We start from the raw sequence: 27,819 nt of genomic DNA on the forward strand, positions 1-27,819 counted from the left end.
CTACAATTCCCATGAGCCCCTGCCAGCAAACGCCGGCAGGGGCTCATGGGAATTGTAGTCCATGGACATCTGGAGGACCACAGGTTGACTACCCCTGAACTAGATGACCCTTGATGGTCTCTTCCAGTTCTGTTTGCTTCTGAGTCTCCTGATTCCATAAACCAGTATAATTAGGATATCGGCTCACCGGTTTGGAGTGGGACAGTGATATAGCCTTGGGACAGGTTCGCTCTTTCTCTCCAGCGCTGATTTCACGGGTGCTTGTCAGAATTTCTCGGAAGCCTAAATGGACATACTCCATCTGATCCATTTTGAGCGATTTTGTTGTCTTTAAAAACCCTGACCTCATAACTTATTTATTTGACTGGCTGCTCTTCATATTCATAGAATCATAGAATCATGGAGTTGGAAGGGGCCATACAGGCCATCTAGTCCAACCCACTGCTCAACCCAGGATCAGCCCAGAGCATCCTAAAGCATCCAAGAAAAGTGTGTATCCAACCTTTGCTTGAAGACTTCCAGTGAGGGGGAGCTCACCACCTCCTTAGGCAGCCTATTCCACTGCTGAACTACTCTGACTGTGAAAAACTTTTTCCTGATATCTAGCCTAAATCGTTGTACTTGAAGTTTAAACCCATTACTGCGTGTCCTCTCCTCTGCAGCCAACGGAAACAGCATCCTGCCCTCCTCCAAGTGACAACCTTTCAAATACTTAAAGAGGGCTATCATGTCCCCTCTCAACCTCCTTTTCTCCAGGCTGAACATTCCCAAGTCCCTCAACCTCTCTTCATAGCGGTGTCATAAATCATGCATAAATTCATATGCGTGTCATAAATTAGACCTCTGAGGAAGAGCCAGTGGGTGTCAAAGTGTGCCAGGTCTATGGCCCAATATTGCACAATGCGTATAATAATGTTTCAACAATGGCCTACGGGCTTTGTGTGTGTTTTAAGCTTAAAGAGTTTTCTTGTTTAAGTTGCGCACACTAAGCGTTGATATAATTTTGCAGCCCGTTGCCTAAATTGCACAGGCTTCCAACTAACTGTTCAGGCCCCAGCAAATTCCAGTTAGGTATTTTTTTTGTTGTTCTTGTTTTCCGAGGTTAACGAAGGGACATATTCGGGATGTGCTGTCCTGATTACGGGGACAGGCCTTGTCTGCAGCGCTTGGGAAGCTCACACCCTGCTGAACCTGCAGGAACAGAAGCAGAGTGTGGGGTTGGAGGCATTTATCAGCCTGGGCACATTCGTGCCGGAGTCCGACAGCAGCTTTTTGGCACAGAACGTGATCTGGGGCAAAGGTAGCAGCCACCGTTTCCCTCCGCCTGTCGTGATTGCCACGGGGACATCGGCCACGGGTCTCTGGCGTCAGCATCAACCCTGACCCCGTTTGGAAATGCACGTAAAGCTTTCTCAACGGGGGCTCGGAGAACTGCATTCCAAACTTCCTTGGCTGAGAGCCCCGTGGCTGAGGATCAGCGGAGAAACCGGTATTCTTGACATCCTTCTGGACCGGGCTGCGCTCCAGAGTAGGACTTCACAGGACACGTAATGGGATGTAATTGCCTGTCTGCGTTTAACACAGGACAACAGATTAATTGGTCTTCCGGTGGAATCCTTGCCGGGTGCTCTCAGCTACAGGACTGCGACTCTTGGCTTGTGTGTGGGGAGTCACGCCCAGAGATTTTATTCCTCCGTGGCTTCAGAGTTTCCAGAAATATAACAGCCGTGATGGAGGGGGTGCAAACATCCTGCCTCTGGAAGGAAATGGAAAGTCGGAGGGATATTGCAATGTGTACAATATTTCCTTCTAGCATGACTAGCCTCCAGGTGGGGCCTAGAGGTCCCCTCGAATTGTAGCTCATCTCCAGACTACAGACTACATTTTCACCTGGATGTGCTGGTATATTTATATACCACCCTCCCCGGAGGCTCAGAGCGGTTTACATAAAACGTAAAAACAATGCAAGAAGCAATCCATAACATAACATATCTTAACACCGCCCGTGGCGCCACGGGCGCCACGGACTAAATAAAATGGTAAGGCGTTCTGAGGCGGGATGTGTCCGGGATGAGGAAGGGTCCGGATTGGACCCTTCCTCCGGACAGACAATCGGAGGGACCAATCGGCAGGCGCGAAGCGCCTGCCGATTGGTCCCTCCGATTCCCAGCCCCGAGCAATTGCGAGCCGCGCGCAGCGCGGCTCGCAGTTGCTTCTTTGTCACCGGCCTGATGCGGCAGAGGCGCGAAGCGCCTCTCGCCGCGTCAGGCCGCCGGCCAGGGAGCCCCCGGCAGCCGCGCAGAGCGCGGCTGCCGGGGACTCCCTGGCCGGCGGCCTGACACACCGAGAGGCGCAAAGCGCCTCTCGCCACGTTAACCTACCAGCCTGGGAGCGCTCCATGGCCGCAGAACAACGCAAACCTATGAGCAGCCACCGAAAGGGGGGGAAAAAAACCCGACAAGCGCTGAAAAGCCGCGTCAGGAGCCGCCGATGAGCACACGTCCTCCGACGCGTGCTCACAGCGCGGCTGCCGGGCCCCCCCTGCCCTCACCGCCACAAAAAAACATACCTCTCAGGAGCCACCGACAGAAAAAAAAACAAAAAAACCCAAAAACAAGCGCGCGTACGCACAACGCGCCTGCCGGGTCCTCCCTGCCCTCACCGCCGCAAAACAACACCTCCCAGGAGCCACCGACAGAAAAAAAAACCCAAAAACAAGCGCGCGTGCGCACAACGCGCCTGCCGGGTCCTCCCTGCCCTCACCGCCGCAAAACAACACCTCCCAGGAGCCACCGACAGAAAAAAAAACCCAAAAACAAGCGCGCGTGCGCACAACGCGCCTGCCGGGCCCTACCTGCCCTCACCGCCGCAAAACAACACCTCCCAGGAGCCACCGACAGAAAAAAAAACCCAAAAACAAGCGCGCGTGCGCACAACGCGCCTGCCGGGCCCTACCTGCCCTCACCGCCGCAAAACAACACCTCCCAGGAGCCACCGACAGAAAAAAAAACCCAAAAACAAGCGCGCGTGCGCACAACGCGCCTGCCGGGCCCTACCTGCCCTCACCGCCGCAAAACAACACCTCCCAGGAGCCACCGACAGAAAAAAAAACCCAAAAACAAGCGCGCGTGCGCACAACGCGCCTGCCGGGTCCTCCCTGCCCTCACCGCCGCAAAACAACACCTCCCAGGAGCCACCGACAGAAAAAAAAACCCAAAAACAAGCGCGCGTGCGCACAACGCGCCTGCCGGGCCCTACCTGCCCTCACCGCCGCAAAACAACACCTCCCAGGAGCCACCGACAGAAAAAAAAACCCAAAAACAAGCGCGCGTGCGCACAACGCGCCTGCCGGGTCCTCCCTGCCCTCACCGCCGCAAAACAACACCTCCCAGGAGCCACCGACAGAAAAAAAAACCCAAAAACAAGCGCGCGTGCGCACAACGCGCCTGCCGGGCCCTACCTGCCCTCACCGCCGCAAAACAACACCTCCCAGGAGCCACCGACAGAAAAAAAAACCCAAAAACAAGCGCGCGTGCGCACAACGCGCCTGCCGGGTCCTCCCTGCCCTCACCGCCGCAAAACAACACCTCCCAGGAGCCACCGACAGAAAAAAAAACCCAAAAACAAGCGCGCGTGCGCACAACGCGCCTGCCGGGTCCTCCCTGCCCTCACCGCCGCAAAACAACACCTCCCAGGAGCCACCGACAGAAAAAAAAACCCAAAAACAAGCGCGCGTGCGCACAACGCGCCTGCCGGGCCCTACCTGCCCTCACCGCCGCAAAACAACACCTCCCAGGAGCCACCGACAGAAAAAAAAACCCAAAAACAAGCGCGCGTGCGCACAACGCGCCTGCCGGGTCCTCCCTGCCCTCACCGCCGCAAAACAACACCTCCCAGGAGCCACCGACAGAAAAAAAAAACCCAAAAACAAGCGCGCGTGCGCACAACGCGCCTGCCGGGTCCTCCCTGCCCTCACCGCCGCAAAACAACACCTCCCAGGAGCCACCGACAGAAAAAAAAACCCAAAAACAAGCGCGCGTGCGCACAACGCGCCTGCCGGGTCCTCCCTGCCCTCACCGCCGCAAAACAACACCTCCCAGGAGCCACCGACAGAAAAAAAAAACCCAAAAACAAGCGCGCGTGCGCACAACGCGCCTGCCGGGCCCTACCTGCCCTCACCGCCGCAAAACAACACCTCCCAGGAGCCACCGACAGGAAAAAAAACCCAAAAACAAGCGCGCGTGCGCACAACGCGCCTGCCGGGTCCTCCCTGCCCTCACCGCCGCAAAACAACACCTCCCAGGAGCCACCGACAGAAAAAAAAACCCAAAAACAAGCGCGCGTGCGCACAACGCGCCTGCCGGGCCCTACCTGCCCTCACCGCCGCAAAACAACACCTCCCAGGAGCCAACGACAGGAAAAAAAAAAACCAAAAACAAGCACGCGTGCACACAGCGCGCCTGCCGGGCCCTACCTGCCCTCACCGCCGCAAAACAACACCTCCCAGGAGCCACCGACAGAAAAAAAAACCCAAAAACAAGCGCGCGTGCGCACAACGCGCCTGCCGGGTCCTCCCTGCCCTCACCGCCGCAAAACAACACCTCCCAGGAGCCACCGACAGAAAAAAAAACCCAAAAACAAGCGCGCGTGCGCACAACGCGCCTGCCGGGTCCTCCCTGCCCTCACCGCCGCAAAACAACACCTCCCAGGAGCCACCGACAGAAAAAAAAACCCAAAAACAAGCGCGCGTGCGCACAACGCGCCTGCCGGGTCCTCCCTGCCCTCACCGCCGCAAAACAACACCTCCCAGGAGCCACCGACAGAAAAAAAAACCCAAAAACAAGCGCGCGTGCGCACAACGCGCCTGCCGGGCCCTACCTGCCCTCACCGCCGCAAAACAACACCTCCCAGGAGCCACCGACAGAAAAAAAAACCCAAAAACAAGCGCGCGTGCGCACAACGCGCCTGCCGGGTCCTCCCTGCCCTCACCGCCGCAAAACAACACCTCCCAGGAGCCACCGACAGAAAAAAAAACCCAAAAACAAGCGCGCGTGCGCACAACGCGCCTGCCGGGTCCTCCCTGCCCTCACCGCCGCAAAACAACACCTCCCAGGAGCCACCGACAGAAAAAAAAACCCAAAAACAAGCGCGCGTGCGCACAACGCGCCTGCCGGGTCCTCCCTGCCCTCACCGCCGCAAAACAACACCTCCCAGGAGCCACCGACAGAAAAAAAAACCCAAAAACAAGCGCGCGTGCGCACAACGCGCCTGCCGGGTCCTCCCTGCCCTCACCGCCGCAAAACAACACCTCCCAGGAGCCACCGACAGAAAAAAAAACCCAAAAACAAGCGCGCGTGCGCACAACGCGCCTGCCGGGTCCTCCCTGCCCTCACCGCCGCAAAACAACACCTCCCAGGAGCCACCGACAGAAAAAAAAACCCAAAAACAAGCGCGCGTGCGCACAACGCGCCTGCCGGGCCCTACCTGCCCTCACCGCCGCAAAACAACACCTCCCAGGAGCCAACGACAGGAAAAAAAAAAACCAAAAACAAGCGCGCGTGCGCACAACGCGCCTGCCGGGCCCTACCTGCCCTCACCGCCGCAAAACAACACCTCCCAGGAGCCAACGACAGGAAAAAAAACCCAAAAACAAGCGCGCGTGCGCACAACGCGCCTGCCGGGTCCTCCCTGCCCTCACCGCCGCAAAACAACACCTCCCAGGAGCCACCGACAGAAAAAAAAACCCAAAAACAAGCGCGCGTGCGCACAACGCACCTGCCGGGCCCTACCTGCCCTCACCGCCGCAAAACAACACCTCCCAGGAGCCACCGACAGAAAAAAAAAAACCAAAAACAAGCACGCGTGCACACAACGCGCCTGCCGGGCCCTCCCTGCTCTTGCCGTCGCAGAAATACACACCCCTCCGAGGAGCCACGGAAAGAAAAAAAAATCTGCCAAGTGCCGCCGAGGAGCACCCGTCAGGAGCCGCGGAGCCGCCAGGAGCCTCCTCTAACAGGTAGCCTTCCGCCCCTCGCATGCCACCCATCTGCTAGCGCCCATTGTCTGCTTTATACAATGGGCTATTTTACTAGTATAACCATAACCATGGACTAGATGGCCTGTATGGCCCCTTCCAACTCTATGATTCTATGATTCTGTGATTCTGTGGCCCGTATGGCCCCTTCCAACTCTATGATTCTATGATTCTGTGATTCTATGGCCTGTATGGCCCCTTCCAACTCTATGATTCTATGATTCTGTGATTCTATGGCCTGTATGGCCCCTTCCAACTCTATGATTCTATGGTTCTGTGATTCTATGGCCTGTATGGCCCCTTCCAACTCTATGATTCTATGATTCTGTGATTCTATGATTCTATAACATTAATACTACTAACTGATAATTGTAACAGTGGTAACAGTACAAACAGGTCCACGAGGAGAACACATTGATAGAGTTCTGAGAGGGAGGGAGGGAGAAGGGCTCCTGCAGATGTTGTTGGTTATACAAAACTGTCCTCCTCAGTCTCCCTCCCCTTCTCATCCTCTCCAGGGGTTGATCTGATTATATATGGTCATATCACAGATATGGTCATATCACCGATAAATGTTTAACAAATTTTGTAAAAAATTTAAAAAGGGACAGACCAGAAATTCTGTCTAAGTTCCTGGCAGCTAGAGCGGTTTCTCAGTGGAACAGGCTTCCTCGGGAGGTGGTGGGCTCTCCATCTCTGGAGATTTTTAAACAGAGGCTGGACAGTCAACTGACGGAGAGGCTGATTCTGTGAAGCTTCAAGGGGGTGGCAGGTGACAGTGGATGAGCGAGAGGCTTGGGAGTGTCCTGCATAGTGCTGGGGGTTGGACTAGATGACCCAGGAGGTCCCTTCCAACTCTTTGATTCTATGATTCTAAATTTTGTCTAAACCTCTGGAAGAAGTTCCTGACAGTTAGAACCAGGGCCAGATTTTCCTATAGGCTAAGTAGGCTTCAGCCTAGGGCCTCAAGATCAAGAGGGGCCTATATTCCACATTTTTTATAAAGGTTAGTACCAATCACAACATGTTTCATTTAACATATTGATATATATCACAGTAATGATGTATTTTATTATCTCTCATGTAATTTATAAACTTAAAAATGGGAGTTGAAAGGGCCACATAAGTGGAATAGGCTAGGGCCTCTTTTCATGTAAATCCAGCCCTGGTTAGAGCGGTTTCTCGGTGGAACAGGCTTCCTCGGGAGGTGGTGAGTTCTCCATCTCTGGAGATTTTTAAACAGAGGCTGGAGAGCCATCTGACGGAGAGGCTGATTCTGTGAAGGTTCAAGTGGTGGCAGGTGACAGTGGGTGAGCGAGAGGGTTGGGAGTGTCCTGCATAGTGCAGGGGGTTGGACTAGAGGACCCAGGAGGTCCCTTCCAACTCTAGGATTCTATGATATAAAAGATTAATTCCCACTCATTCAGGGCCCTCAGGAAACCCTGTTGAGAAAGCCTGGTGTATATTGAGCCATAGTTAATAGGTTTTCTTTGATTCAATGTTTTTTTGGATTCTGTCTTTTATTTAATCTTTTTAGAGGGCTAACTTCCCCTCCCCCCCCAAAAAAAAACAGCCTGCAGGGCTGTTCTAGAAGTGCTATTTTAGATGGCTGAATGTTGTTTTTCCCCATCCCCTGCAGGCACCCGGCCTGTTTATGGCACGGTTCTCTAATTCAGCTTTTATTCCGTTGTCTGTTGTAGGCTCTATGATACCCTTATGCCTTGTTCTACAATCTTGTGATTGCTTTACTGTTTCTATTATATTTAGGGCCTTGTTCACTCGCCTTCTGAGTCATACGTATTATGCTGTTCTTACCATGTCATTTTAGGGTCACCAGGTCCCCAGGTCCTCCACCCACCTGAGGTGGATGGGTTGTCAAGTCCAGACTGGAAAACCTCTGAAGATTTGGGGCTGGAGCCTAGAGTGGTTAGGGCACAATGCCAGAGAATCCCCCTTCCCAAGCAGCCCTTTTTTCCACGGGAACTGATCTCTGCAGTCTGGAGATGAGCCATAATTCCAGGGGATCCCCAGGCCCTACCTGGAGGCTGGCATCCCTGAGTCCCCCCTCCCAAGCAGTCCTTTTCTCCGGGGGAACTGATCTCTGCAGTCTGGAGATGAGCCATAATTCCAGGGGATCCCCAGGCCCTACCTGGAGGCTGGCATCCCTGAGTCCCCCCTTCCAAGCAGCCCTTTCCTCCAGGGGAACTGATCTCTGCAGTCTGGAGATGAGCCATAATTCCAGGGGATCCCCAGGCCCTACCTGGAGGCTGGCATCCCTGAGTCCCCCCTCCCAAGCAGCCCTTTTCTCCGGGGGAACTGATCTCTGCAGTCTGGAGATGAGCCATAATTCCAGGGGATCCCCAGGCCCCACCTGGAGGCTGGCATCCCTGAGTCCCCCCTCCCAAGCAGCCCTTTTCTCCAGGGGAACTGATCTCTGCAGTCTGGAGAGGAGCTGTCATTCCAGGGGATCCCCAGGCCCCACCTGGAGGCTTGCATCCCTGAGTCCCCCCTCCCAAGCAGCCTTTTTCTCCAGGGGAACTGATCTCTGCAGTCTGGAGAGGAGCTGTCATTCCAGGGGATCCCCAGGCCCCACCTGGAGGCTGGCATCCCTGAGTCCCCCCTCCCAAGCAGCCCTTTCCTCCAGGGGAACTGATCTCTGCAGTCTGGAGAGGAGCTGTCATTCCTGGGGATCCCCAGGCCCCACCTGGAGGCTGGCATCCCTGAGTCCCCCCTCCCAAGCAGCCCTTTTCTCTGGGGGAACTGATTTCTGCAGTCTGGAGAGGAGCTGTCATTCCAGGGGATCCCCAGGCCCCACCTGGAGGCTGGCATCCCTGAGTCCCCCCTCCCAAGCAGCCCTTTCCTCCAGGGGAACTGATCTCTGCAGTCTGGAGAGGAGCTGTCATTCCAGGGGATCCCCAGGCCGCACCTGGAGGCTGGCATCCCTGAGTCCCCCCTCCCAAGCAGCCCTTTTCTCCGGGGGAACTGATCTCTGCAGTCTGGAGAGGAGCTGTCATTCCAGGGGATCCCCAGGCCCCACCTGGAGGCTGGCATCTCTAATCTCTAACTGTATATAAAAAGGCAGATGACAAATTAAGGCAAACATTAAAATTGGCTGTAGGTTCTAACCTTTAACAGGATGGCTTTTAATCTGCAAAGCCAATCAGAAGTCCTGCTGGGTACAAGCTGCAGCTGGCCCTGCCCCCTTTCGATAAAATCCTATGATGGGCGCCAGGAAAGAGGTCAGCGGGTGCTGTGGTGTGTCTCTGTGCTGGTCCAAAGGCCCACCCTGGAACAAAATTAGAAGGGGCTTAGTGGCAGGACTGGAAGGTGAGGTGGCCTCCTTTCTGCGAAATCTGCAGGTTAATAGACGGACATCAGGATGCTAGGAGGGGTGATCAGCTCTGGCAGGACTCTTCTTGGGGACTCACACTCAAAGATTAATGCCAATAAGAGCCATCTGACAATAAGAATAACTGGGCTTTTTTTGTAGCCTACATTTTACTACTCAAATGAGACTCAAAAGTGGCTTACGGTCGCCTTCCCTTCTTTTCCCCATCAACAGACACCCTGCGAGGTAGGTGAGGCTGAGAGAGCTCTGAGAGAACTGGGACCGGCCCAAGGTCACCCAGCTGACTGCATACAGAGGAGGAGTGGGAAATCAAATCCACTTCTCCAGTTTATGGGTCATTGCTCTTAACCACAGCACCAAGTGAATATTTATTGATTTATTATTCGATTTATTGACAGCTCCTCTCTGTATCCGGGCATAATAAATATGCACCGTTCCCATTGCTTCCAAAAGTAATCTGTTTCCCCTCAATTTTTATTTATAAATACAGAAATCAGTCGACTCAGTGACAAGGACATCCTTATCGTGCCGCTCGATCTGACCCAGAGAGCTACCCATGAACCTGCGACAAACGCTATCCTTAAGCATTTCGGAAGGGTGAGTCTTCCCTGGCCGTCCTCTTTTTCGGTACTATAACTCAGGTAGGTCAGTCCTTTGCTGGCCGTGCTTGGGAGTGGGGCAGGATCTGAATTCAACAGGATTGACAACGGAATAAACAAAGTAAGTGCAAACTCTGCCCCTCTGTCTAACTTCCTTGTTGTTCCAAATATTTCCGTAGTCTCCAAAATAACATCGATGTCTCCATGGAATGTTCATCAACTAGTAACGAGGCGTTTTGGCCAGTGAAGCTACCTATTTGTAAACTAAACAACAACAAAAAATTGTAACAAAGATTATGCTCATCACTGGTTTTCATTTGTTCTCCTTCGTGAACATGTAGAACTGACACTGTTAGCATTTTTTATGAATCAAGACTAACTTGTGAATACTTCTTTGGCCTCCTGGGGTGATTTTCTGTTTACATTTGTTGCACTTGGTATCGTTGGGCAGAAGTAGCCGCAGTATTGGGGCTTCTGAGTGTATTCATTGCACCCCATGAGCAGAGAGGGTTTTGATGTTCTACGTTCGGGTAATCCTTTAGACCAGGGGTAGTCAAACTGTGGCCCTCCAGATGTCCATGGACTACAATTCCCAGGAGCTCATGGGAATTGTAGTCTATGGACATCTGGAGGGAGGACTGGGAGAGTGCAGTTTTTTTAGCATTGGGCCATTTGAGGTCCCCAAATATTCTCCGTTCTCCCATGCTTAACCAACAATTCGTGGCCCGGTTCCTGCCGAGAGAAACATCTGGGTTATACTTCTTCACCTGTATAGCTCAAACCCCCCTTGACAGTCCTTTTTGAAGCTTGAAGCCAGCAAAGGGTAAAAGTGGTTTGTTTTTCCTGGGTGCAGAAATAGCTCCTTGGAGTGTTGAGCAATTTGCAGGTTATTCTTCCCTTTTTGTGTGTGGCTTTTCCCCTCCACATTACACTGCTTTCCTGCCCAACCTTCCCCCTGTCACCAACAGATAAGAGATAACCTTTACTCCTGTTTCGCCCCCCCCTCTCTCCTGCCTGATTCTTTGCCTGCCCTAGTTGCAAAAATATTTGAAACTAGATTGTTCTAGATGTTTGCGGTAGATAACAAGTGGGAGCTGTCTACAGGGACAAGCCATTGGCCAGAGTATATATGAGGAATTCTTTTGCGTAATTAAGGCGTTAGACATTCCTATTTGGAATTATTTATACTGATCTAATAGTGAGGTTGGACTAGATGACCCAGGAGGTCCCTTCCAACTCTATGATTCTAAATTCCATCTAAACTTCCGGAAGAAGTTCCTGACAGTCAGAGCGGTTCCTCAGTGGAACAGGCTTCCTCGGGAGGTGGTGGGTTCTCCATCTTTGGAGATTTTTTAACAGAGGCTGGAGAGCCATCTGACGGAGAGGCTGATTCTGTGAAGGTTCAAGGGGGTGGCAGGTGACAGTGGAGGAGTGAGAGGGTTGTGAATGTCCTGCATGGTGCAGGGGGTTGGACTAGATGACCCAGGAGGTCCCTTCCAACTGTTGTTCCATGATTCTAAGTTTTTCCAATTGGTATAGCTTAATTGGTATAGCTTAATATATAGCAAAATATTGATATTGTTACTTTATTGTAAGCCTAAGGGACAGGTTTACTTATCTGCTCAGTTGATAAGTCCAGCAGTTTGGCTTTTTATTGCAACTGCTGCATTCCCAGTTTTTGTATAGATTGCAGATGCAAACCTCCTTGCTTTGTCCTCCTTTTCTTCTCTGTGCCTTCTGACTCAGTCCAGTTCAGGCATGACCTGAAACATTGGTATGTTTTCATGAGGGTTGGCTTATAACATTTTCTCCCAAAACACTAGAACTTGGGGGCATGTAATGAAACTCATGGGCAGTGTAGATTTTGGATGAAAGAAAATTCTGCTTTACTTAGCAAGTGATTAAAATCTGCCACTGGAGGATGTAGTGATGGCCACAATAGGCAGCAGTTTCTAAAAGGAATTAGATTTATGGGGGAGAGAATTATTAGTGGCTATTAGCTAAAGGGAACCTCCGTAATCAGAGGCCGTCAACGTCTGAATCCCAGTGTTAGGGGGCAATATCATGGGCAGGCCTTGGCCTCCATCCCCTGTTGTAGGCCTTCAGAGGAGACAGGATGCCGGACTGGATGGACCCCTGGTCTGATCCAGCATCCATAGAATCATAGAATCACAGAATCACAGAGTGGGAAGGGGCCATACAGGCCATCTAGTCCAACCCCCCTGCTCAACGCAGGATCAGCCCAAAGCATCCTAAAGCATCCAAGAAAAGTGTGCATCCAACCTTTGCTTGAAGACTTCCAGTGAGGGGGAGCTCACCACCTCCTTAGGCAGCCTGTTCCACTACTGAACTACTCTGTGATCCAACTTCATCTGATGTTCTTAATCCACAGAGATCTTTTAACTCCAATAACGGTTGTTGCAGGTTCTTTTCTTAGGAAGTACAGCATACCAGGTCTCACAGAAAGTAATGAAAACACGCAGGTGCATTCTCTGGTATACATCTTTGCATGATTTTCACAGGGATTCCCACAACTGTCTGTAAAGTATTCCCAAGAAGCCCTTTTCATCCCATGCAAATCTTCCATCTGCTCCCCCCTTTGCATCCTAGTCATTCGAGCACCCTGCCTAACACTCCCAAAGATTTCATGTTCTTCTAAACAAGAGCCATCTTGGTTTCCGTGCTGAGCCATGTTTGCCTCTGGTGCCCTCTCTGGCAGCACCGTGCACCTGCATCCTTCGTCATTCATTCTCGATTGAGCTGTTGACTCTGTGGTTAAATAAGGCCCCCAGAATCTTAACTCGTTCCCCGTCTCCCCCCCCCAGATCGACATCCTGGTGAACAATGGTGGCCGATCCCAGCGTTCGCTCTACGTGGACACCAGCATCGACGTCTACAACGCCATAATGGAACTCAACTACCTGGGGACCATCTCCTTAACAAAGCCCGTCCTGAGTCACATGATCGAGAGGAAACAGGGGAAGGTGGTCACCATCAGCAGTGTCATGGGGATCATGGGAGCTCCCTTGGCCACTGGGTATTGCGCCAGCAAACATGCCCTCATGGTGAGTTTTGGGGGGGTTATTTTTTGTTCCCCCGTCTTCTGATTCCATGGCTCACAGCAAGAAACTTCCAAAGAATGGGGAGGCATCCTCCAGTTTGGTGTAGCCGTAAGGGATTCTAAAAGGCACTCGGGGGCGGGACATCCGCTGAGTGGCACTTAAGCCATGAGACCAGCTCCTCCTCCAAGGCCTTACCAGAAATATATTAAGTGGAACAGATAAGCCTTGGAGAAGGAACAGCTGTATACAGATGTGGTTTGTTAACCCCTTGCTTGTCTCCTAGGGTTTCTTCAACTCCCTCCGGCCTGAGCTGACCGAGTATCCCGAAATAAGCATCATCAACATCTGCCCTGGGCCGGTCCAGTCACAGATCATACAGAACGTGTTTACTGAAGAGGTTTCGAAGGTACGGCGGGTTGGAATGCTTTTAAAAAAATTGTCCGCATCGTCCCGCTCTGCTCCAAGAACAATGTCTCCTCCCTCTGCAGAGGGGAAGGGATTGCCGTTAGCTGAGCTGATCTTCATTGGAGAGGGTCAGTGGGCTAAAGATGCCCAACGAAGGACTTCACCCAGAGTGTGATGAAGATTCGCTGCTCCAGAATGTAGTGGTGGCTACAAGCATGGACAGCTCCAAGAGGGGACTGGGGAAACATGGAGCAGAGGCCCATCAGCAGCTATCTACCACTTAAGGTCTATCATAGAATCATAGAACCATAGAATCCTGGAGTTGGAAGGGACCTCCTGGGTCATCTAGTCCAACCCTCTGCACTATGCAGGACACTCACATCCCAATCGCTCATCTACTGTCTCCTGCCACCCCTAGCAGGAACACTCTGTCTGGGGCAGGGATGCTCTGTATTCCTGGTGCCTGGAAGGGGGGGGGCAACAGTGGGAGGGCTTCTGGAATTCTGGCCCCACTGGTGGATCTCCTGATGGTACTTAGGTTTTGGCCGCTGTGTGACGCAGAGGGTTGGACTGGATGGGTGACCGGACTGATCCATCATGGCTTCTCAGTGTTGCTCTGTATTCTTGATACTTAGGGGGAACAATGGAAGGGCTTCTGGAGTTCTGGCCCCACTGGTAGACTTCCTGAGGGTCCCTAGGTTTTGGCCACTGTGTAACACAGAGTGTTGGACTAGATGGACCATTGGCTTTATCCAACATAGCTTCTCCTATGTTCTTCTGTCTGGGGCAGTGATGCTATGTCTTCTTGGTGCTTGGGAGGACCACAGTGAGAGGCCTTCTGGAGCTCTGGCTCTGCTGGTGGACCTCCTGATGGCACCTGGGTTTTGGCCACTGTGCGACACAGAATGTTGGACTGGACGGGCCACTGGCATGATCCAACATGGATTCTCTTATCTCATTAAGAGAGTTAGCTAGTGGATTGTGTTCCCATGTTCCGTATGGCCCAAAATCTGAGATAGCAGAGGGCTGGCCATGGATGGGGTTGGCCAAGGGTGCAAGTTGCCATCGTGATCTACCACTGGATTCCCCAATTTGATTCGTATAAAAGCTCTGTAGTCTTGAAATGGAAACCCGACTCTGCAAAGGCATTGTACTGGAGAGGTTTAGGTGAGCAGTCGGTTTTGAGTTGCACCACATGACTCAGAGGAAACATGGCATTCTCCGTGTATGGATAAGACACGCAGCAGTTGGCCTGATGTCCCTCCAGCTCTAAACGAAACAAAGCTTGTAAAGCAGAGCAAACAAAAGGAACGTGGGGGGTCCTCCTAGGAGCTGGGCATGCCAACTTCTGGGGAAGGCTTGGAGTTCTTCTGGTATTGCAGCTGATTTTCAGGGTGCAGTTGGCATGCCAGTCCCCAGGTGGAGAAAGCTGCTTTGAAGGGTGGGCTTTGGAGGGTGAGACCTGGAGATCGTCTGGAATTATATCAGTTCCCTGGGAGAAGATGGGTACTTTGGAGGGTGGACATATGAGGGTGGGACCTGGGGATCTTCTGAGATTACTAGTCATCTCCAGACTTAAAAAGTCAAGTCCCTGGGAGAAGATGGCTGCTTTGGAGGGTCATGCAACCCTCAGGTCCCGTCCTGCCCTCAATCTTGCCCACTCCTGGCTCTACCCCTAAGGCCTCCAGGAACGTCCCCACCAAGAGCTGGCAACCCTGGGCTCCAGAGCTGATCTCCTCGGGAGAAAATGGCAACTTCAGAGGCTTAATTCATTGAATCATTTCTGAGCACTCTCTCCAAACCCCACCTTCCCCACCCCTCATTCGTCAGGGTTTTGGCCTGGTTTGGCCACCTTAGTAAAGAAGGGGTTGCACTGGGTGAGGGGTCAGTGGGTTAAGACCATGAGGCCAACTTGCGGGGGTGGGGGGGAAAGAGAGGGGCTTGTTTTAAAACAGTCACAAGGATCATAAAACCTCTTTGCCTGAATTAAAGCCATGCATTAACGGCTCTGAGTCACAAGGCGGGACAGGATGGGAGCGTGGCCTCAAACGACCATCCTCTGAGCCTCAAGTCGGGAACTGTGTCGATTCCAAGTTCAGAATGAATTTGCTCCTCGAGGAATAATCAAACAGGGGTTTTACTTTTAAAAAATGTCGTTTACCATCCCTCCTGTTGGAAGCGGAGGCTAGATTGGATAACGTTACCCGGCAGATGGGCGGGGCAGATGGGTGACAAGGGGAGAGCATGATCATGTTCAGAGGTCAGTCTTCTTCCAGTTGGAGCATTTTGCTAGATTCCAGCAGCGACGGCATCTTTGCCCCCACAACTAGGAAGCAGCCCTTTCCCCCCTACCGCCTTCGTCTCTCTTTTTTTGTACCGGAAATTTTGCCAATGACAGGGCTCTGGCAAACTTGAGAAATTAAATTGTTGTTGTTGTTGTTATTTGATTTATTTCCCGCCACTCCCTAGCAGGCTCGTGGCAGGTAACAATAGTCTTAAAACCCCATTAAAACTCCCATTAAAAGACATCAAAACCCTCCAACATGGCAGAAAAATATCCGACTCCCACCCCTACTGCCGAAGGTGGTGGAGAAAATGGAGAGGGAACGACCCCTTTCCTCTTGGTTGACCCCTTTCCATACAAGCCGCAAGGGAGTGGCGGGTAATAAATCGCATAACAACAACAACAACAACAACAACAACAAGCTGCAAAATGGCTTTTTTGCCCCCTGCCCTTTAAATTTGGTGGTGGCTTAGTGGCAGCTCTGGTGTGGCCTTAACTGTGAGCAGCCGTCTTTAGTGCCTGCAGCTGTGTATGTTTCGTACAGGAGTGGCCAAACTGTGGCTCTCCGGATGTCCATGGACTACAGTTACCATAAGCCCCTGCCAGAACGTCCCAGGTTCAATCCCTGGTATCTCTAGTTGGTGAGAGGTTAATACTAATAAAAACTAACTTGGCAGATTCCTGGTGATTTGGGGCAGGTTTCCCTGAGGAGGGAGCTCTGTAGTGTCACTTTAGGACTTCCAGCTCTGGTATTCCATAGAGTCCATCATCAAAAACTCGTCCAGGGGAACTGTATGGTAATTTGTAGTTTGGGGAGGGCTCCAGTTCATTTCTTTATCCGCATAGACAATTTGTTGACCTTTTCTAATTCCGGGCATTCTACTTTTCCGCTTTTGCTTAAAACATCTTCCCTGGTTTATTTGCATTTTTAAAAAATCTCTGTTTTAAAAAATTCATTTAGTAAGTGGTGTGACAGTCCAAGGAGACATTACTGACCTGGATGGATCAGAGTTCGAATTCAGAACCCCCTGTTCGCCTTGCAAGCTTCCGTGGTCCACCCTGAAAATCCTCCTAACAGTGGGGTGCTGTCCTGCGGAGTAGGAAGCTAGGCTGAATTTCCTTCTGTGGAGGTGTTTTGACATATGGAAGCTTTTGGCTGTCGGGATCTCTCTGCCACTGTGTCCAAACCCTGAGTCATGGTATGTTTGGACGCGCAAGAAGCGTTTACAAGGGCCTGCTTTGTTTGCACGAGATTCTCTCTGCCGGGTTGACTAATCCGCAATCCCCTAGCAAATGCACCCTGGCGAAACCTAATTTGTGCTGTCATCTGACTTCTGGTCAGATTTTTGTTAAGAGATTGTGTGTCTCCGTCTGCGAGACTGTTTTCTGTTTGAAAGATGGGCCAGAAAGCCTGGCGTTGAAACAACTGACTTTTCTTGCTGAAATATCTCTGCATGGTCCAAAAGCAACATGTCTGAGAAGGATTGTGTTGCAATCTGTATGGGGACAGTTGCATTTTGTCACGGATCGGGTGGGACTGCTTCGTTCCTACTAGTCATTTGCACTTATTTCAGAAATTGTAGAGGACAACAACAGTAAACAGGCTGGATTGTTAAATCTCCATATAGGGTGTCTCACTAGAGGAGTGGCCAGAGTGTGACTCTCCAGATGTCCATGAACTACAATCCCCATGAGCCCCTGCCAGCGTGCTTGCAGGGGCTCGTGGGAATTGTAGCTCATGGTCATCTGGAGAGCCACAGTCTGGCCACCCCTCCTCTAGAGATTTTCTAGCGGTAGGCCACAAGATTAAAAACAAGAAAAGCTCATAAGTTAAAAATCCTAAGAACCATAACTAGCAATAGATGTCTGGCTTCTGCTTTTAACAGCACAAAGCCAGTGTAGCTTTTCAGCCACAATCTGCAGTTGACACTAAATTCGGAGTTGTAGCAAACACACCACAAGACAGAATGAGGATACAGGATGATCTTGACAGGCTAGAAACCTGGGCTAAAATGAATAAAATAAATTTCAATAGTGACAAATGTAAAGTTCTTCATTTAGGTAGGAAAAATCATATGCATCACTATAGGATGGGTTAGACTTTTCTTTGTAGAGATCCATGTGAAAAGGATCTCAGGGTCTTAGTAGACTATACATTGAACATGAGTCAGCAGTGTGACTCAGTGGCTAAAAAGGCAAATGGGATTTTGGGCTGTATTAAAAGAAGCATATTGTCAAGATCACGTGAGGTGATGTTACCGCTTTACTCTGCTCTGTTAAGACCTCACTTGGGTACCACAACTGAAGAAAGATGTAGAGAAACTGGAATGTGTCCAGAGGAGGGCAACAAAGATGGTGAGGGGTCTGGAGGCCAGGATGTATGAGGAAAGGTTGGGGGAGCTTGGTCTGTTTAGCCTGGAGAGGAGGCGACTGAGAGGGGATCTGATAACCATCTTCAAGTATTTAAAAGGCTGCCCTGTAGAGAATGGAGCAGAGTTGTTCTCTCTTGCCCCGGAGGGACAGACCAGAACCAATGGGATGAAATTAATTCAAAAGAATTTTCGGCTAAATATCTGGAAGAAGTTCCTGACAGTTACAGCGGTTTCTCAGTGGAACTGGCCTCCTCAAGAGATGGTAGATTCTCCATCTTTGGAAATGTTTAAGCAGAGCCTGGAGAGCCATCCGACAGAAATGCTGATTTTATGAACCTGGGCAGATGGTGAGTGGGTGGGCAGGAAGGGATGTGCCAGTGTTTGGCTCTTGTGGCCCTTTCTTGCACACCCAGGGAACTGCTGACCACTACTGTGGGATGGTAGGCAAATTTCCTCCAGGCCAGGCTGGATTCTGGAGATTTTTGGTGATGGTGGGCATCACCTGGGCATGAAATTGGAGTCACTATGGGTGGGCAGGTAGTTGCAAGTTCTTGAATTGTGCAGGAGGTTGGATTAGATCAGGGGTTGTCAAACTGTGGCCCTCCAGATGTCCATGGACTACAATTCCCAGGAGCCCCTGCCAGCATTCGCTGGCAGGGGCTCCAGGGAATTGTAGTCCATGGACATCTGGAGGGCCGCAGTTTGACTACCCCTGGATTAGATGATTCCAACTCTAGGATTCTAAGTAAAAGGGAAGACAAGATGTGCTTCTGTAGGTTTTGGAGTTTGGGGTGGGCCCTTTCCAGAAGGCACAGGGAATTGTGAAAGATTAGAAAAGTCTCCCCACCCTACAAACACCCCACCACCAACAACAACAACTTTGTATTTCCATGGCCATAACACTAAGATGGCCAAGCTCCAGGTTGGGAAATACCGGGAGATTTTGGGAGTGGAGCCCAAGAAAGTTGGGGTTTGAGGAGGGGAATGGCTGCTTGGGGTGGGTGGACTCTACGACATCACACCTCTGCCAACCATTCTCCCCTCCCCAGATCCAAATATCCAGGAATTTCCCAACCTGAGCTTGTTAACCTTACCCAGAAACTTCCGCTCACAGATGTGCAACTGTAAAGCCAAAAGAAAGGGGGTTTGTTTACGGCACCTCTAGAGGATAATTTTTGAAATGTGCACAAAACAACAGTCTTGCTGAAAGCAGGTAGCACAGGAATTGCTTGACGCGGCTCCTTTCTTCCCCGTTTTAGACCAACGTGAACGTCGGGGACCAGTCGCATAAGATGACAACCGAACGCTGCGTCCAGCTAACGCTGGTCAGCATGGTGAACGACCTGAAAGAAGCCTGGGTGAGCGACCAGCCGTACCTGACGGTCTGTTACCTCTGGCAGTACGCGCCCACCTGGGCCTGGTGGCTGCTGAACCGCATGGGCAAGAGGCGGATCCAGAACTTCAAGAGCGGAGAGGTACGTTCAGCTGTCAACCTCATTCGCATGCAATCGACCTCGGGCGTTACGCCAGATGGAGCGATCTGTATTAACGGCCAGAAGGATAGCCGGTGCATGGCCTCACCCGCATTTTGACATTTATTTATACCCCGCTCCTCAAGAGAGTGATTCAAAGGTGGATTTCGCCACCGGAGGATGTGGTGATGGCCACTTGAAAGGGGGATTGGATAGGTTTGTGTGGGAGATGTCTAGCAATGGGATGGAGGGGAACCTCCACGTTCAGGGGCACTTATCTTCTGAATCCCAGAGCCAGGAGGCAGCGTCCGTGGAAGGATAATGCACTTTCAGTGTGCTTTGGCAGCTGGATGTTCCTGTGCAGAACAGGATAATCTACTCCTAAAGTGCACTGAAAGTGCATTATCTATTGTGTGCAGAATAGGCCTACGTTCAAATTCCTATTCTTCTGTGTGACTTGCTGAGTGACCTCAGGTTACTTGTTTGTCACCTCAAGAGGGCTGTGAAAGTAAGAGAGAGGAGAAATGTGTATCTAGGATGGAAGGGTGAGATGAAAACAATGCACTAAATAGATTTGAGATTTTCCAGAGAAATTATCAGGCCCCGTTTGATAGAGATGGAAAAAACAAAACAAAGGACAACCGGGAAGCCGCTGCCAAAATGTAAGGAAACACCTGTGTAAAAAAAGCTACCGATTATACAAGACTTGAAGTGTTTACATTCTTAATATTGTTGCAGGTAACATGCTGGCAGGGGCTCATGGGAATTGTGGTCCATGGACTACTGGAGAGCCACCGTTTGCCAGCCCTGGACTGTGGGGTATTATTGGTAGCCTTTTATACAGGTCTTTCGTGTTTGGCGGAAACATGGAAATTGTCAGCAACAATTGCTCTGTGGCAGAGTTGCTTGGGTTTTGCATTGGCCTTCCCACCAATTTCAGGGTACAAATATCAAGGCAGATCCCAGGACACAGTCAGAGTAGTTCAGCAGTGGAATAGGCTGCCTAACGAGGTGAGCTCCCCCTCACTGGCCGTCTTCAAGCAAAGGTTGGATACACATTTTTCTTGGATGCTTTAGGATGCTTAGGGCTAATCCTGCGTTGAGCAGGGGGTTGGACTAGATGGCCTGTATGGCCCCTTCCAACTCTATGATTCTATGATTCTATGGCCTGTATGGCCCCTTCCAACTCTATGATTCTATGATTCTATGGCCTGTACAGCCCCTTCTAACTCTATGATTCTATGATTCTATATCCTGCGTTGAGCAGGGGGTTGGACTAGATGGCCTGTATGGCCCCTTCCAACTCTATGATTCTATGATTCTATGGCCTGTATGGCCCCTTCCAACTCTATGATTCTATGATTCTATGGCCTGTACAGCCCCTTCTAACTCTATGATTCTATGATTCTATATCCTGCGTTGAGCAGGGGGTTGGACTAGATGGCCCGTATGGCCCCTTCCAACTCTATGATTCTATGATTCTATGGCCTGTATGGCCCCTTCCAACTCTATGATTCTATGATTCTATGGCCTGTACAGCCCCTTCTATGATTCTATGATTCTATATCCTGCGTTGAGCAGGGGGTTGGACTAGATGGCCTGTATGGCCCCTTCCAACTCTATGATTCTATGATTCTATGGCCTGTATGGCCCCTTCCAACTCTAGGATTCTATGATTCTATGGCCTGTATGGCCCCTTCCAACTCTATGATTCTATGGCCTGTACGGCCCCTTCTAACTCTATGATTCTATGATTCTATGACACTACTACATAACAAATATGGCAGAGATGCAGTAGAAGAAATCAAAATATAAAGGGCTAATGGTTAAAATTCTTACAAATAATACGCAGTTAAAATAATCAATTATGCAAAATATATGTTTATTACAAAATGCTTGCAAACAATATATAGGCCCAAAGAATAGCCTCGAAACAGAATAAAATCTTCAGTATTTTCCAAAAAGGACCATAATGCAACCCTGACCATGCACATTTCAGCCAAACGTGCCTTCTTCAGTGGCTGGATAACCAAGTTACTCATTACACAGGGCTCGAGTAGTTCAGCAAGAATATCCAAAGGTTAGCCTCAGTGAAAATTGCTTTAAAACAGGGGTAGTCAAACTGCGGCCCTCCAGATGTCCATGGACTACAATTCTGGGACTTCTGTGCCAGGTAGAACAACCCTGGGCATAGGTGTGCAGTCTCTTGATCTTCCATTTTGACAGCAGGTTCTTTTTTTACTGCTCAGAGACCAAGTATGGAAAGGCTGTTTTTCTCAAAACAGATGTAGGGGTGGGGTGGGGAGGACCCTACCGAACTGTACTAAAAAGGGGGGCGAGCTAATAGATGGACTAGAGTCACAACGTATGCCAAAAATGCAGTGTGGATTCCCTGAGAAGCTGCCTGTATAGGCAGCCCTTCTGGACAATTTAATCCATCCTATGTCAACTACTTGACCATGAGAAAACCCTGAAACCTTCTTCAGGCTTCGAGAAACCCCAGAAGTGGCACGATTGTGCAGAATATGGTTGGGAAGCAGAGCTGTGGACACGCCCACCCGGGGCCCCTCCCCTCCCCCTCCAGGCCCATCATTGGCCATTTTGGGATTGAGGAGCATGCCAACATGACCATATGTGGCCAAATCACCCAATAAACGTTTTAACACATTTTAAGAATATATGAAAAAAATTAATTCCCACCCATTCAGGAAACCCTTTCAGGACCATCAAGAAGCTGATGTACTCACATGGGCATGTAGCTTATCAGAGCCTGTTTGAGAGTGCAGGGGCTTCTATAGAACCTCCATGTTCAGAGGCAGTCACCCTCTGGATCACCGAGCCAGGAGGCAACAACAGTGGAAAGCTTTGGCCCTATAGTTGGACCTATAGCGGAACTGGTTGGATACAGTGAGGTGCCAACGATACAAAGAAGATACACATTATTGTCAAAACTAAATAAAAAAGCGGCGTATGGAACAGCCTGTACGATGAAGTCCACTAAAAACGATCTCAAAACTGAAGAAATATTCTAAATGATCTTCTCATTCACGTATGTTTCATTAATTATTTTCATTTCTCAATGCACGAAATGACAAGTACACCGGCTATGAATTTGCTTCATTCCATTTCATCAAATGCAGGCATACATCCTGCTAGTCTTACAGAGCATTCTCAGTTTCAGCGCTGACAACTAGAGCGTCTCTCATGCCCGTACGCAGACTACAAACGGCTCCAAGCCGGTAATTGAGAAATTAAAAGAATTAATCCCCAAAACCGGATAACAAGATTATTTCGATTGCTTCAAGATCTCCTGACATACAGAGCGTCTCTCATGACCGTACGCAGGCCACAAACTGCTCCAGGCCAGTAATTGAGAAATTAAAGTAATTGATCTACAAACCGGATATACATGAGATTATTTAGATTTCTTTAATCAGTCTTTGAGATCATTTTTAGTATACCTCGTTGTACAATCTATCCCATACACAGTTTTTGGTATTCAGTTTTGGCCACAGTGTGAGGCAGGATGCAGGACTAGATGGATTGTTGACCTGATCCATGAAGACTCTTCTTATGTCCCAGTCAACGCACCACTACAAGACCAGTTTCTAGCACAGCGGTAGTCAAACTGCGGCCCTCCAGATGTCCATGGACTACAATTCCCATGAGCCCCTGCCAGCAACTGCTGGCAGGGGCTCATGGGAATTGTAGTCCATGGATATCTGGAGGGCCGCAGTCTGACTACCCCTGTAGCATATCATTTCTACCTATGTAGATTCCAGGCATTGAATAAAGTTCTGCTGATAGGATGGGGCCTACTCTCCCCACTCAAGCCAATGGTTTAGTTTGTGAGAGTCTTCCCTGCCCGTCCGATAGGGCATCCTTTTTCAACCTTTTGACCGTAGTGGAGCCCCTGAAATAATTTTTCTGGCTTTGAGGAGCCCCGTAAGTGGTGTCCACTGGCCACACCCCCTGCCATGCCCCCATGACAGGTCAGCACAAGTGACATCACGTTAACCGGCAGGCACAAGGAAGGCGGAGGGGGAGAGACAAGAGGTGGTTTAAGGTGGGAGCAGGTGTGCAGGCCCCGCCCCCTCCTAAGCACAGAGGTAGGGGAAGGGGGCAACAGGAGTGTCCTGCTTCCTGGCTTGTGGCCAAGTCCTGGTAGTCCATGGTCCCTGCTTGGGCATCCCTGTGACATTCAACTACTACTAACTTTTAGCAGATGAACCCGTAGTCACTGGTACAAGAAACAAGCTCAGAATTTTACGTTTTTCATTCTTTCCGCAGGATGCCGATGTTTCTTACTACAAAAAGACTTCGTGAAGACTCCTGTTCTTGCTCCTTTGCGCCAACACGAGCATCAGGCAGAGAAGCGGCCACCATCCCCTTCTTCAATTTGTTTAAATGCGTCGCTTTATTTCTGGCCATCGCATAATCTGACCTGTCAAGCCTGTTTAAATGTATTCTTTTGAATAGGATGCCGTTTGATATGGTAACATGAATAGTCACAAGTGATTCTTTTTTATATATAGTATAGATGTAGATATATTTTACCTGGCCTCCGCCAATGCTGTCCTTCCACTGAGCAGAGTTTGCTTTAATGCGGACTACTCAGTCCTTCTGATCCGGCAGGCCCCTTTGGAATTCAAAATGGCTGCCTCAGGAGGCGGAGCCAGCCACACAGTCAGGGAGAGAGGTGATGCAGAACTCTAAGAGTAACTCTTCAGCTTGACAGTTAGCAGCTCTGCTGAAACAAGATGCCTTTTAAAATGAAAATATTTTTAGAACTACCGTATATACTCGCATATAAGCTGAGTTTTTCAGCCCGTTTTTTAAGCTGAAAAAGTCCCCTTCTGCTTATATGCAGGCATTAAAAAAACAGCTTCCAGACATAACTGGAGGGTGGGGGTTGGAGATAAGTATACTTGCCTGAAGAAGCAAAGGCAGGAACAACAGAGATGCAGCAAGCTTGGGAGGGAAAGAGCAGTCTCTGCCGCCCCCCCCCCTGCCTTAAGGAGGTTAGCATGAGGCTAGCACGTGTTACAGGAAGTTCTGAAGCCTCTGTCTCAGAGGGAGAGCAGAGAGCAGGAGGATACTCCCCTAGAGGAAGGAATAAAGACAAGAGAGGTCAGAGGGGAAAAGGAGGGAGGAAGAGGGTGGGAAGAAAAGGGGAAAAAATCCTGCCCAAAACGGGAGAGGGAAGGAGAAAAAGCCACTATCTAACACCACCCTCAGCTTATATGTGAGTCAATAAGTTTTTCCAGCATTTTGTGGTGTAATGAGGTGCCTTGGCTTATATGCAGGTCGGCTTATATACAAGTATATACGGTACTTCACCCTTGTGGTGTGTTGACAGCTGCTCCCAAAGCAGTCTTTTTCGATACCTGCCCAGCCAGTCAAAAACTCACCTGCTTCTTAATCCGCTCGGTGGATGCCAGGAAATGTGTAATCGGGTGCCACAGTGCCCCTGCTGTAGACTTTTCAAACCCTGCGCCCCCCTCTCAACGCTTTCTCCTCAGGCAGCAAGGCTTGGGGGGGGGGGGATACACACAAGCTTTCAACGTTATACTTTCTACCTCTGAAATATTGCAAGGCTGGGAGCTCAGGCCCCCAGGAAACGCCTCCCTGGTCTAGGGGGGAGGAAAGCCTGACCCCAAGATGCTTCAGGCGCTGAATTAGATCAGATGCCTCCAGCTGACAGACATTTCCTTTGCCTTTCGTTGCTGATGGACCTCCTAGATGAAACTCGCATGTAATGCCAAGTAGGCCGAAAGCAATAAGCACAAATCTTATATATTATTTTAAACAATGAAGCACATATGCCTCACGGGAGGTCCTAGTAAGATTTCCGGCTCCTCGTCACAAGGCTGCCTCTTGGAAAACACAACTGCTATGGGGCTACTCCTGATGACACGGACGTAGGACAATCACCCTCAACCAGGCCTAGGACTGTGTGGGGCTACGGGTGGCCAAACTGTGGCTCTCCAGATGTCCATGGACTACAGTGACCATGAGCCCCTGCCATAGAGCAGGGGTGGCCAAACTGGCTCTCCAGGTGTCCATGGACTACAGTGACCATGAGCCCCTGCCATTGTAGTCCGTGGACACCAGGAGAGCCACCGTTTGGCCACTCTTGGACTAGACTAGAAAAAAAAACCCACGGTCCTTTTTACCAAAGCAGACATAATCACATATGCTCCTTTTGTGATGTGAACAAGAGAGGCATGATTGAGCGTTTTCAGGCATTCCTTTTATGCAAATAAAACTGTACACTATAAATAAACTATAACCAAAAGGGGGATGTCTTCAGACTGTTATATCCAAAGTCAGAAAAATAACTTTACTCCTGGAAGTCTCTTGGTATAAATAGCTGGTTTTTATACCCCGCTTTTCACTACCCAAAGGAGCCTCAAAGCGGTTGACAACCCCCTTCCCTTCCTCTCCCCACAACAGACACCCTGTGAGGCAGGTGGGGCTGAGAGAGCCCTGAGAGAACTGATAGTGGCCCAAGGTCACCATGTGGATGAGGACTGGGGCATCAAACGCAGTTCTCCGGATTAGAGGGCCCCCTTTTCAGCCACTCCGCCGTGCCTGCTCTCAATAGGAACCCATGTTGTTGCTGGCCATTCAGTCGTGTCCGAATCTTGGCTGTCGCCATGATACACAATCCTACACCGCCTCCCTCAGCCATGCACTGTTCTGGTCAGTGTCCATTTTGATTGTGATGAATCCATATGGCTTCACAAATCTATAACAGACCCTCCCTTGCCTTTCAGCTTATGAGGTATATTAAATTTCCTGCCCAGGGTCCACCAAATTGCCGGTTGTGATTGGTACAAGACCAGACAAAGCCTGAACATTTTGTGCTGAAGTACTGATGGCAAATCTAGACAGCATCCTAAAAAGCAGAGACATCACCCTGGCAACTACAGTGCATCTAGTCAAGGCTATGGTCTTCCCAGTTGCAATGTATGGCTGTGAAAGCTGGACCATAAGGAAGGCCGAGCATCAAAGAATTGAGGCTTTTGAACTCTGGTGCTGGAGAAGACTCTTGCGAGTCCCTTGGACTGCAAGGCGAACAAATCGGTCAGTCCTAGAGGAGATCAGCCCTGCCTGCTCCTTAGAAGGCCAGATCCTGAAGATGAAACTCAAATACTTTGGCCACCTCATGAGAAGGAAGGACTCCCTGGAGAAGAGCCTAGTGCTGGGAGCGATTGAGGGCAAAAGAAGAAGGGGACGACAGAGAATGAGGTGGCTGGATGGAGTCACTGAAGCAGTAGGTGCAAACTTAAATGGACTCCGGGGAATGGTAGAGGACAGGAAGGCCTGGAGGATCATTGTCCATGGGGTCACGATGGGTCAGACATGACTTTGCACCCAACAACAACTCATCCAGGGGGCATCTCCGATTTCTCAAGGACGTTTCCTCGCTCTTTCAAAGAGACCCGTTTTCTTTAGCTCCACAGGATGTGCTGTGTTCCGCGGAAGCCCAAACTCCTAGAGCAAAGGCACATGGAGTGGGCCGGAGGAATAGACCGGGGAGCCGTGTGGCGGATCTGCCGCCTGCATGGTCAGGTTCCTCAGCAGGAAGAGATGCGCCTGCATGCTGAAGCGCTCCTCGTCGTCGTTGGTGGCGTAGAGCATCTCCCAAGACAGGTTGGCCCACTGGCCCCGCACGGCTTCGCAGCAGAGCTTCCCCACCGGCAGCGGGAATTCCCGAAGAGAGAGCGTGCGGCTGGTGCAGACGCCCTTCAAGACAAGGCAGAAAGAATCGCATATGAAAGTCATCCTTCCTCTTACACTGGGGTGCTCAAACTATGGCTCTCCAGGTGTCCATGGACTACAATTCCCATGAGCCCCTGCCAAAAGGTGGAGCACCTCTATCCACTTGAAGGTTAATATGGAGTGGGGGATTTTATGGAAAGGAAGAAATGCTAAACAAGGAAGAGAAGAGAAACGTGATAGAAAATTTGCGGGGATGGAGGGAGCCACTCAAAGGAACAGCCCCTGAGCAGCATTCCAGGCGGCAAGGGGATGCCTGTTTGCAAAGTGAGAGCAAAAAAACAGAATTTAGCCAGCTGCTGGAAAACCAAAACACTTGACACACAGGCAAAGTGTTACGGTTTTCCAGCAGCTCGCCAAATTCTGTTTTTTGCTCTCGCTTTGCAAGCAGGCAGCCCCTTCCGCTGCTGAACTAGACTCATTGAATGCTAGTGTGAGAAGGGGCCATCCAGGCCAT

The 27,819-nt window shown here is 50.4% G+C and overlaps 2 protein-coding genes across 4 annotated transcripts in view; one reads left to right on the forward strand and one right to left on the reverse strand.

Moving 5' to 3' along the window:
• DHRS7 (dehydrogenase/reductase 7) overlaps positions 1–25,877 on the forward strand; it is a 49,311-nt gene extending 23,434 nt beyond the window's left edge. Inside the window, exons 3-7 of the mRNA XM_077323948.1 lie at positions 9,874–9,980; positions 12,808–13,047; positions 13,328–13,450; positions 19,365–19,580; positions 23,868–25,877. Coding sequence (XP_077180063.1) covers positions 9,874–9,980; positions 12,808–13,047; positions 13,328–13,450; positions 19,365–19,580; positions 23,868–23,903 — 722 coding nt within the window. The 3' untranslated portion in view covers positions 23,904–25,877. The remainder of the gene's footprint in view (positions 1–9,873; positions 9,981–12,807; positions 13,048–13,327; positions 13,451–19,364; positions 19,581–23,867) is intronic.
• PCNX4 (pecanex 4) overlaps positions 25,377–27,819 on the reverse strand; it is a 37,486-nt gene continuing 35,043 nt past the window's right edge. For all 3 annotated transcript variants that reach the window (XM_077323947.1, XM_077323945.1, XM_077323946.1), the window contains one exon: positions 25,377–27,329. In XM_077323947.1, coding sequence (XP_077180062.1) covers positions 27,078–27,329 — 252 coding nt within the window. In that variant the 3' untranslated portion in view covers positions 25,377–27,077. The remainder of the gene's footprint in view (positions 27,330–27,819) is intronic.

This window comes from Paroedura picta, chromosome 2, assembly GCF_049243985.1.
Source record: "Paroedura picta isolate Pp20150507F chromosome 2, Ppicta_v3.0, whole genome shotgun sequence".
Taxonomy (NCBI): Eukaryota; Metazoa; Chordata; class Lepidosauria; order Squamata; family Gekkonidae; genus Paroedura; species Paroedura picta.